The sequence below is a fragment of the Lathyrus oleraceus genome, chromosome 2 (assembly GCF_024323335.1).
Source record: "Lathyrus oleraceus cultivar Zhongwan6 chromosome 2, CAAS_Psat_ZW6_1.0, whole genome shotgun sequence".
In the NCBI taxonomy this organism is placed as follows: Eukaryota; Viridiplantae; Streptophyta; class Magnoliopsida; order Fabales; family Fabaceae; genus Lathyrus; species Lathyrus oleraceus.
In genome coordinates this window covers 161,506,761-161,517,029 of record NC_066580.1, presented here as the reverse complement: position 1 = coordinate 161,517,029, position 10,269 = coordinate 161,506,761, and the positions used below count along the sequence as shown (strand labels likewise).

Below are 10,269 nucleotides of genomic sequence, written 5' to 3'. Positions count from 1 at the left end.
AGCCCAGAAAAATTGGAAATATTGGGCTTGGGCTGACACGGCCCGTGTCAGCTGACACGGGTGGCCGTGTCAGCCTACTGGTTCACCTGACACGCCCATGGCATGCCTAACACGGGGGAAGTCTCTGCCTGACACGGCCCGTGTCAGCTGACACGGGTGGACGTGTCAGGCTACTGTTTTCTTCTTCTGATTCCTTTTCCCTGACACGGCCCGTGTCAGGTGACACGAGTGGCCGTGTCAGGCCTCCTGTACTGGGATTTTCTGCTCTTTTTCGTACCGGACTCTCGCACCGTCGTGTTCTGAGTTCTCCGGTTCTTCTACCTGGATCTGTCTAACAAAAACACAGCTATCCCACGCATAAAATCAAGATAAACAACGTAAAACATAATAACGATTAAAAATGCGTAAATAACATAACGGAAGTAAAACTAATCGAATTGTACCTTAAATGCTTGCATAATGTATCAAATGTTTTTGTTTTGCGTCGGGTCAGTAATGAAAACTTACTATAAATGGTGACTGATCACAACCCCAAACTTAGCTCATTGCTTGTCCCAAGTAATGTTTCGGTATCACTCCCCAGAATTCTTTATGCTTTCCACCACTACTGAGATCATTCGCAAACGTCTTCCCCTTTTCTTCCACAAGTCCTACCCATCTTCGTAAGTCACCATTCACACTTCCATTTTAAAGCACCGTTTCACCTGTCAGCTTATTTCACATGCTCACCAATTCTCTCGAGGTTAACTATTTACACTCATAATTCAAAGTATGCAATATCACTCACAAGTTTGAATAGTCTCTCTTTTCTCATCACCTACACATAACACACACACTTTTGAGGTCTTTAAGGTTGTAGCTTGGCTTGGGTTAGGGTATGGATTCACAAAAAAAAGACAACAAGGGGCTTTTGGCTCAGAGTCGATGTTATATCCTGTGTTGGCTTCTTTTATTTCTCGGTTTTCTTTTCTTATTTCTTGAATTTTTTACCGACTACCCTTTTCCGTGCTTCTTTCTTTTGAATCATCGAGTATTTGATTTTTATTTTTCTTTCTTTTTCTCGATTCATCCCTTTTTCTTTTTCTTTTGTTTTTGCACTTTTCTAGGGCTTTGAGAGCTTTTGGGGGTTTTTACCCCAAACTTAGCTTTTCAACACAATTGGAATATATTCTCATGACTCTAAGCAGGGCGAGGAAGTGTTTTTGGCCAATGGTTATATTCATGGTGTTTTAAACAAAAAAAATGGATATAGGCTCAAATGGGGTTAACGAAGGATATAATAATGCGGGATGGCTAGAAAGGCTCGGGGTTAATTACAAACAACGTGTCTCAGTGTGTGGATCATGTAGTGACAGTCCCAGAGAGTCTACGCAAATTAAGAGTGATAAAGACAAACCTGAATGACGCTCATGATGATTAATGTGTTTGGCCTTTTCTGACTCACTTGGTTTGGTCCAGCTTTGACAGGATCCACAGTGCTTCTTAATTTGGTGCAATTGCTTTCTTACTTCGGAGTGTGCAGGATACTTGTGTCGATTAAGCTGTGTACGTTGCGTCCGATCTTTACTTTCAGCAGTGTCACTTTCTGGGGAGATCCTTCACAACAAGCCATGGTGAGTGGTATGATCTTTCATCCACTTCTCACTTGTGATCATTACTTTTCCAACCTGTCAACACAGACTTGACACACACTTGTAGCATAATGTACATTCGGCAGACAAATTCAATACAAAATTAAAAAGTAAAAATAACTCAAACAAATAAATTGCAAATAAAATCTCCCCCACACTTGAACTCAACATTGCCCACAATGTTTGCGAACAAGCGTTGAGGAGGGGACTTACAGAGTCCTACCGAGGAGGCGGTTGCGGAAAATGCAACATCAACTGTCGCATCATGCTGCTCATGTCATCCATCATCGCTCCCTGATGGGCTTGCTCGATGCCTTGCCTTTGTTGTTCAGCCATCAAGTCACCTATTTCTGTCTGTATCCAGCCCCATTGGTCAGTTGACCAAGATGAGGAACCTTCCGCCTGTTGGGTGGGTTCCTGAGGTTGTGGAACAAACTGCTCAGGAGGTGCTTGAGGATATTCTTCTTCTCGTCCTTCTTCCTGGTCATCTACAAATTGGTCACCTGCATAAAAATGGTCAGTGTCGTGGCCCTCATCCGCATCGGGACCGGTGCTGACATACAGCCAATTCGCACAATCAGTGATAGCTACTCTGTCCGGATCCGGCAGAGCGATGATAAACCGTTTATGAATGAGGACAGAATAATGGCTAGGGGCAAACACAATCATACCTTGGGCAATTAGAGCAGACATGTCAATTTTTGTATTACCTGCGATTGGCGTGTCCTCGAGTAAAACAGCCTAATACCCGAAATGCAATGCAATTTGGGTGATCATACCTCCCACAGAAATGCCTCCGGATTTTTCTCGGCCGACTCTCCCTAGGTAGTCTGCTGCAAAGGCAGCTACATTGATGGTCTGATTTTGAGCCATCGAGTACATGAAGAATAGCTCTCTCTGAGTAGCTACTCCAGTGTTGTCGCCTCGACCAAATAATGTGTAGGCTAAACCTCTTTGGGCGTATCTGAAACAGGGATTCTGGATGCCCGATGCTTTTGCACCTTTGGAGGAGTAATCCATCCTCCCAGTTATGGCGATCCAGAAATCCTTAGGAGAAAACCCGTCTGGGACCGCTCTAGGTCCGTTCAGCAGGAGGCGGAGTATAACAGCTAACTCCTCAACAGACAGTTCATGGTAATTGTTAAACAACCGGAAGCGTAGAGTACCGAAATAATACCTGGTTGTGTTGACCCACCGTTTTTCGAGCTGAAACTCCAAGGTGCTGAGAAACTCGAGAGTAATGCGCTCGTAGGTCGGCGCCTCTAAACTCATAAACTCAAGCATGCCCAAGACGTGGAACATGCGGTCGACCTCAATTTTCAGCCCTAGATCAGTCAGAGTATTTTCACACATATACCGGGTCGACGTGAGCTTGCATTTTCGGTGAATTTGGTAACGTCTCTCTTGCTTCGGGTTGTCAAACACAATATTGTGTGGATTAGGATTCCGGCTCGGGCGCTTTCGGGACTTTGCCATCTCCGCTCGTTGTTGCTTTCCGGTAAGAATTCTATTCGAGGACATTTTGGACCTGCAAAAATAGCAAAATTTTGAACTTTGGAGTTAGAAAAATCTAAAACCGTGGTTGCGACCGGGACGGTGAGGAGAGAAATATTTGTCAAGGATGTTTTGGCTATAGGTGAGTGGATCTTGGTTGCATGTAAGGTTTTTTGTGGTGAGGTGAGTGAAGTTTAATGGGGTTTGTGAGAGAGAGGGAGAAGAAGATGAAAAGTATGAGAGAGAGTGGTGTAAAAAATCTGATGATGAGTGATTAAGAGAAAAAAAAAAGTGGTTAAGAAAGGTTTAAGTGGGTGGGCCCCACAAAAATTTAAAATTTTCAAAAAATTTCAAAAATTTCGCACGCCTGACACGGGTGGCCGTGTCAGGCTACTGGTTTACCCTTTTTTTTTCTTCAGTTTTTGTTACAGTGGTCCTGACACGGGCCGTGTCAGGCCACTGTTTTTCATCCTCAAATTTGCTTTTCTTACAGTGCTCCTGACACGGCCCGTGTCAGCTGACACGGGGGGCCGTGTCAGGTAACTGTTTTTTCCAAATCTCCTTTCCAGATTTTTCTCTTCTGACACGGCCCGTGTTAGAGGACACGGGTGGCCGTGTCAGGCTGTCCTTTTTGCCGTTTTTAGGTTTTCTTGTCAGGTTAACCGTTGGTTCCGCTGGCTCCTTCCCGTGGGACTCTTGTATACCTATAGACACAAAAAACATGCTTAGAAATAAAAGTGTGGGTTGCCTCCCACGAAGCGCTTCGTTTAACGTCGCATGGCTCGATGGTTCTTCGTCTGCTTAGGTGTGACGGACTTTTTCTATAGGATCATTCTCCTGGTCTTGTATGTAAGGTTTCACTCTCTGCCCATTTACTTTGAACGTGTCTCCGTTCGCTGGATTTCTTAGTTCAATTGCTCCATGGGGAAATACCTTTTGTATCTCAAAGGGTCCCGACCATCGGGACCTCAGTTTCCCTGGGAAGAGTTTCAACCTTGAGTTGAATAATAATACTAGTTGTCCTTCTTGAAGGTCTTTCTTTTGAATGCGCTTGTCGTGCCAGGTTTTTGTTTATTCTTTGTAGATCTTGGCATTCTCATACGCTCGACTCCTGAACTCTTCCAGGTCCTGTAATTGGAGGATTCTTGACTTTCCTGCTTTGGCCAGATCATAGTTGAGGAATTTGGTGGCCCAGAATGCCCTATGCTCCAGTTCTAGTGGCAGATGACAAGCTTTACCATAGACCAACTAATAAGGGGACATACCTATTGGTGTTTTGAACGCTGTTCGGTATGCCCAGAGTGCGTCATCGAGTTTGATTGACCAATCCTTTCTAGAGGCACTGACAGTTTTTTCTAGGATTTGCTTGATTTGCCGATTGGATACCTCAACCTGTCCACTGGTCTGAGGGTGGTATGGAGTTGCTATTCTATGCTTTACATTGTATTTTCGCAGTAGGTTTTCCATCAATTTGTTTAGGAAGTGGGTACCCTCATCACTAATAAGTGCTCTTGGTACCCCGAACCGTGCGAAGATACAATTCTTGAGAAAGTTGATCACCACTTTTGCATCATTCGTGGGTAGTGCAACTGCTTTCACCCATTTTGACACATAGTCCACCGAAACTAGAATGTATTGTTTTCCGAAGGACGGTGGGAAGGGTCCCATAAAATCTATCCCCCATACATCGAACAGTTCGACCTCTAACATGGCATTTTGAGGCATCTGATTTCTTTTAGATATGTTTCCTATTTTTTGACATCGGTCACATTCTTTCACCACTACTTGGGCATCCTTGAACAATGTGGGCCAGTATAATCCCGATTGGAGGACTTTGGCTGCGGTTCTGTCTCCGCTGAAATGTCCTCCATATTCGGAGTTATGACATGCTTTTAAAATGTCCCTCTGCTCTTCCTCTGGAACACATCTCCTGACTAGACCATCTAATCCCTTTTTGTAAAGGAATGGATCGTCCCATACATAGAACCTGCAATCATGCAAAAACTTTTTTCGTCTGTTAGAGTCAAAGTCATCAGGTATCAGTCCACCTACCACAAAGTTCGCGTAATCGGCGAACCATGGGATATGCGTAACGGCTAGAATTCGTTCGTCCGTGAACTCATCTCTGATGGGGTGTGATTCTTCAGTTTCTTGAATCGGAGTCATCCGAGACAAGTGATCAGCAATAGTGTTTTCACTACCCTTTTTATCTCTGATTTCCAAATTGAATTCTTGTAAGAGGAGGATCCATCGCAGCAGTCTCGGCTTGGATTCCTGTTTTGCAAAAAGATATTTCAAAGCAGCATGGTCAGTAAAAACAATTACCTTTGATCCCAGCAGATAGGACCTGAATTTGTCAAAGGTGTATACCACCGCCAGGAGTTCTTTTTCTGTGGTGGCATAGTTCATCTGAGCAGGGTTTAGTACATGGCTTGCATAGTAGATCACATGCAAGAGCTTCTCCTTGCGTTGCCCTAGTACCGCCCCCACTGCGTTATCACTTGCATCCCATATTATCTCAAAAGGAAGAGACCAATCGGGGGCAATAACGATGGGTGTTGATACCAGCTCCTTTTTTAAGGCCTCGAAGGCTTTCCTGCAATCTTTGTCATATAAGAACGGGGTGTCTTTTACCAGCCGACTAGTCAATGGTTTAGCAATCTTGGAAAAATCTTTTATGAACCTGCGGTAGAAACCAGCATGTCCTAGGAAGCTACGGATGCCTTTTTCATTTACTGGTGGTGGTAAGTTTGCTATTACCTCCACTTTTGCTTTATCCACTTTGATACCCTTGTTGGAGATCTTGTGTCCCAATACGATTCCTTCCCGGATCATGAAGTGACATTTTTCCCAATTCAGGATCAAATTTATTTGCTGGCATCTTTCTAAAATAAGTGATAGGTTAGTTAAACAGTTATCAAATGAAGAACCGAACACCGAGAAGTCATCCATAAATACTTTCATATGCTTTTCGAGCATGTCAGCAAAAATAGAAGTCATACACCTTTGAAATGTGGCCGGTGCGTTGCACAAGCCAAATGGCATTCTTCTATAAGCAAAAATACCATAGGGGCATGTGAATGCAGTCTTCTCTTGGTCTTCTGGAGCAACTGCAATCTGGTTGTACCCTGAATAACCATCTAGGAAACAATAGTACTCGTGTCCTGCTAACCTTTCCAGCATTTGATCAATAAATGGTAACGGGAAGTGATCCTTCCTTGTTGCCAAATTTAGCCTTCTGTAATCGATGCACACTCTCCAACCTGTAACAGTGCGGGTTGGAATCAACTCATTCTTTTCATTCTTTATTACCGTTGTGCCCCCTTTTTTCGGTACCACGTGGACTGGACTTACCCAAGAACTATCGGAGATAGGGTAGATTAGACCTGCATCCAAGAGTTTTACAACCTCTTTGCGCACCACTTCTTTCATGACTGGGTTGAGCCTTCGCTGTGGTTGTACTACGGGTTTGTGGTCATCCTCCATTAAGATCTTGTGCATGCAAACAGTAGGGCTTATACCTTTTAAGTCTTCAATTGTCCATCCGATTGCACCCTTGTATTTTTTTAGCACTTGAATGAGTTCTGCCTCTTGGACGCTTTGTAGACTAGCATTAATGATGGCTAGGCATTTTTCTTCAGTGTCTAGAAATACATACTTCAGATTTGTTGGCAACTGCTTCTGATTCACCCCCTTTTTGGGTTCTTCAGTGACATCGGATGGTGGTGGCCTTAGATCTTCCCATTGGTGTGGTCTAGATCTAATCCATTCAGGTTGTTTTTCCATAAGAGCAAGCACCTCATATTCTTCTTCATCTTGATTACTTTCAAAAATGGACAAGCTCAAGACCCGGTTTAGAGGTGATCGGGGTCTATGCTGGTCATTTTCTTGAGCAATTACTTGGTCGATTATTTCTATAGTGTTGCTTGAGCCGACATCATCTTTGTATTGCATAGTATTTCTCACATCTATCTTTAATTCTTCATCATAGACCTTAAGGGTCATAGTTCCTTCCTCAATATCTATTATACATCTTCCTGTTTCCAAAAAGGGTCTTCCCAATATGAGAGGGATCTCTTCATCCTTCGGCATCTCTAAAATGATGAAGTCGACGGGAAATACAAACTTGTTAATTTTCACAAGAACATCTTCCACAATACCATAGGGCCGCCGGACTGATCGATCCGCAAACTGAAGGGTCATTCGAGTATCTTGCATATAACCGATGCCCAACTTCTTATAGATGGATAGTGGCATCAAACTTACACTTGCTCCTAAGTCAATCAGAGCCTTCTTGAATTTTCGATCACCAATAGTGCAAGGAATAGTAACCGATCCCCTGTCTTTCTTTTTCACTGGTATTTTCATGCCTTGGAGAACGGCACTGCATGTTTCAATCAGGATGATCGGTTCAGTATCAGTGGAACGCTTCTTGAAAATTATGTCTTTCATGAACTTGGCATATATTGGCATTTGTTCCAATGCTTCCGAAAAAGGGATATTGATTTCGAGTTTCTTGAACATTTCCAGAAATTTTTCGAAATTCTTTTCATGTTGACTCTTCTTCTTCTGTCGTGGAGGGTAAGGAAGTTTGATTATGGGTTTTGGAACCTTTTCCTTATCCTGGACAGGAGGTGGTATTGCTTCTTCATCTTGGACTTTTGTTTCCTTGATTTCTAAATCCACCTCTATTAATCCATCTTTTTCGATATCATTAACCTCGGTTGACTTTCCACTTCGGGTTGTGACAGCGTTAGAAGTGTTATGTTCCCGTGGATTTGTTACCGTACCACTAGGTAGGGTTCCAGGGGCTTGAGAGTTGGATGCTAACTGTTGTGCTATCTGTCCCATCTGAACTTCGAGATTTTTGATGGACGCTGAGGTGTTTTTCAGATTAGTCCTTGTTTCTTCTTGGAACTGTATACTGTGGGCTGCCAACTTTTCAATGGCAATCTCCCAATCATCCTTTTTAGGTGCCTGTTGTTTTTGTTGTTGCTGATACTGAGTTTGATATTGCCCTGTACCCTGTTGCGGAACATTTCCTCTCTGATCTTTCCAGGAGAAGTTTGGATGATTCTTCCAACCTGGGTTGTAAGTGTTAGAGTAGGGATTATTCTGCTTCAAGAATTTGATCTCTTCAATTTGTTGGGGAGTCGCAAAGCAATAGACAGTATGGTGAGGTCCATTACAAATTTCACAAGTACTCTCCTGAACTGGTTGAACTTGTGCTATCTGTTGGATACCTATATTCATAGCTTTCAGCTTTTTGTCTATTTCGGCAGCAACAATGTCTTCCAGACGGATTTTATTTGTCTCCAATTTTAGATCAATCACCCCATCTGGTTTACTGGTACACCTGTCATATAGCTCTAGATGCTCATTCACAGCTATTGCTTCAATAATCCTCTTGATACCAGTGGCTGTTGAGAAATTTGTTGAGCCACCGGCTGCTGTATCAATCAACTGCTTTGTCTTTATTTTCAGCCCATTAACGAACATCTGCATTTGTTCTGTCTGATCCATATTATGAGTGGGACAGGCAACTAAGATCCTTTTGAATTATTTGTAAGTGTCTCCCAATGATTCACCATCCTTCTGTTTGAAATTCAGAATTTCATACCTTTTTCTCAGAAATACTAATGCTGGAAAATACTCATTTAAGAATGCAGTTTCCATCTCCTCCCAGGAAGTGATACTACCGGCAGGGAGAGAATAGAACCATTCTTTCGCGCTTCAGCTAAAGTGAACGGGAACATTCTTAATTTTTTTGCTACATCAGTGTGACCATCAATTTTCAAGGTGGTGCTCATGGTCAGAAATCTCTGCAAGTGTTTGTTAGCATCTTCATTAACCTTTCCGGTGAAAGGTTTTCTTTCCAATTGATTGATCGTGCTAGGATGCAGTTGAAAATTTGTCACGTTCACCGGTTGGTTAACTATGGTCAGTAGACCACCCGGTGAGTTTGCACCTCCATAATCACCTAGGAGTCTCTCCGGAGGGGGAGGAGGTGGGTTTTGAGGAGGTGGGACTGGAGGAACTTCACCCATTCGTTCCTTGACTTCTGATTGATCCGAGGTACTTTCTTCTGTAGAATCCACTCTTTGTTCTCTGCGTCTTCTGTGAAGGATTCTCTCGATCTCTGCGTCAAAAGGAATTTCAGCTGAGGGTTTTCCTCGCATACACTGGTTAGTAAAATATAAATGACAGAAAAATAATTTTATTGCAGAATAACAAAATTTTAATTGAACTTAAAATTGAACTCTATATTTTTGGCAGTCCCCGGCAACGGCGCCAAAAACTTGATCGGGAAAATAGCAAGTGTACTATTTTGCCTGTTATAGTAATAATGGGGAAAATCCCCGAATGTCGATCTCAAGGACTGCACGTAGTATTGAGTTTAAATTATCATTCAATTAAACAAAAAGTATTAATTTGGGTTTTTTGAGTGTAAAAAGAAAATAATAAAGCAATAAGAAAATAAGGGTTTATGGAGAAAAAGGAACAATGCCAGGGAAGGTGTATGATTTTTCCATGTAATAACTCTGAGTTATTATTGCATCAACAAATATCAATTACTATCAGTTCTCAAGGGTATTTTCTCCCAAGTCTTTGGTGAGAAAACCTTTAATCAATCTACCCTCATTCCTATGTCCATAGCCAATGAGGGTGAAGTTAAGCTGTATAATATCAAGAATGCTCTGGTTCATACAGGGTATCCCTAGTCCTAGGTGATATCTACTGCAGAGTAACCTGATGAAAACCTTATCACTGGCGGTCCAGCCTAAGTGATAACCATAGATCAATCTCAATTGGTCCGAAAGAGAAAGCAATAAACACATCAAAAGGTTACCGTAAATAAAATACTATAAATGCAAATGTAAACTCAAATTCATTACAATTTTAAATCAGGGACACCCCCTAGCATTGGGGGGTTTAGCTACTCATATTGTTTAAAACCAATGCAAGATAAAAATTACACATTACGAGTAATTGGATGACTTTGATCTTCAATCGCTCCCGCTCATGAATCTCTTCAGCTCTCCAAATGCCTTGATCTCTGTAATACTTGATTGCTTCACAATGCTGTGGTTTGCTGTACTCCAGGATGCTTTTTCCTTTGGTAGAAGAACTCGTTTTATAGTGA

At 42.4% G+C, this 10,269-nt stretch overlaps 1 protein-coding gene across 1 annotated transcript; it reads right to left on the bottom strand.

The window, feature by feature from the left end:
• Nucleotides 1-5,992: 5,992 nt before the first annotated feature.
• Nucleotides 5,993-7,976, bottom strand: LOC127122415 (uncharacterized). The gene is made up of 3 exons (XM_051052755.1): nucleotides 7,496-7,976; nucleotides 6,633-7,399; nucleotides 5,993-6,010 (listed from the first exon to the last, which is right to left on the bottom strand). The coding sequence occupies exons 1-3, from the start codon at nucleotides 7,974-7,976 to the stop codon at nucleotides 5,993-5,995; spliced, it is 1,266 nt and encodes a 421-aa protein (XP_050908712.1).
• Between the last annotated feature and the right edge of the window lie 2,293 nt (nucleotides 7,977-10,269).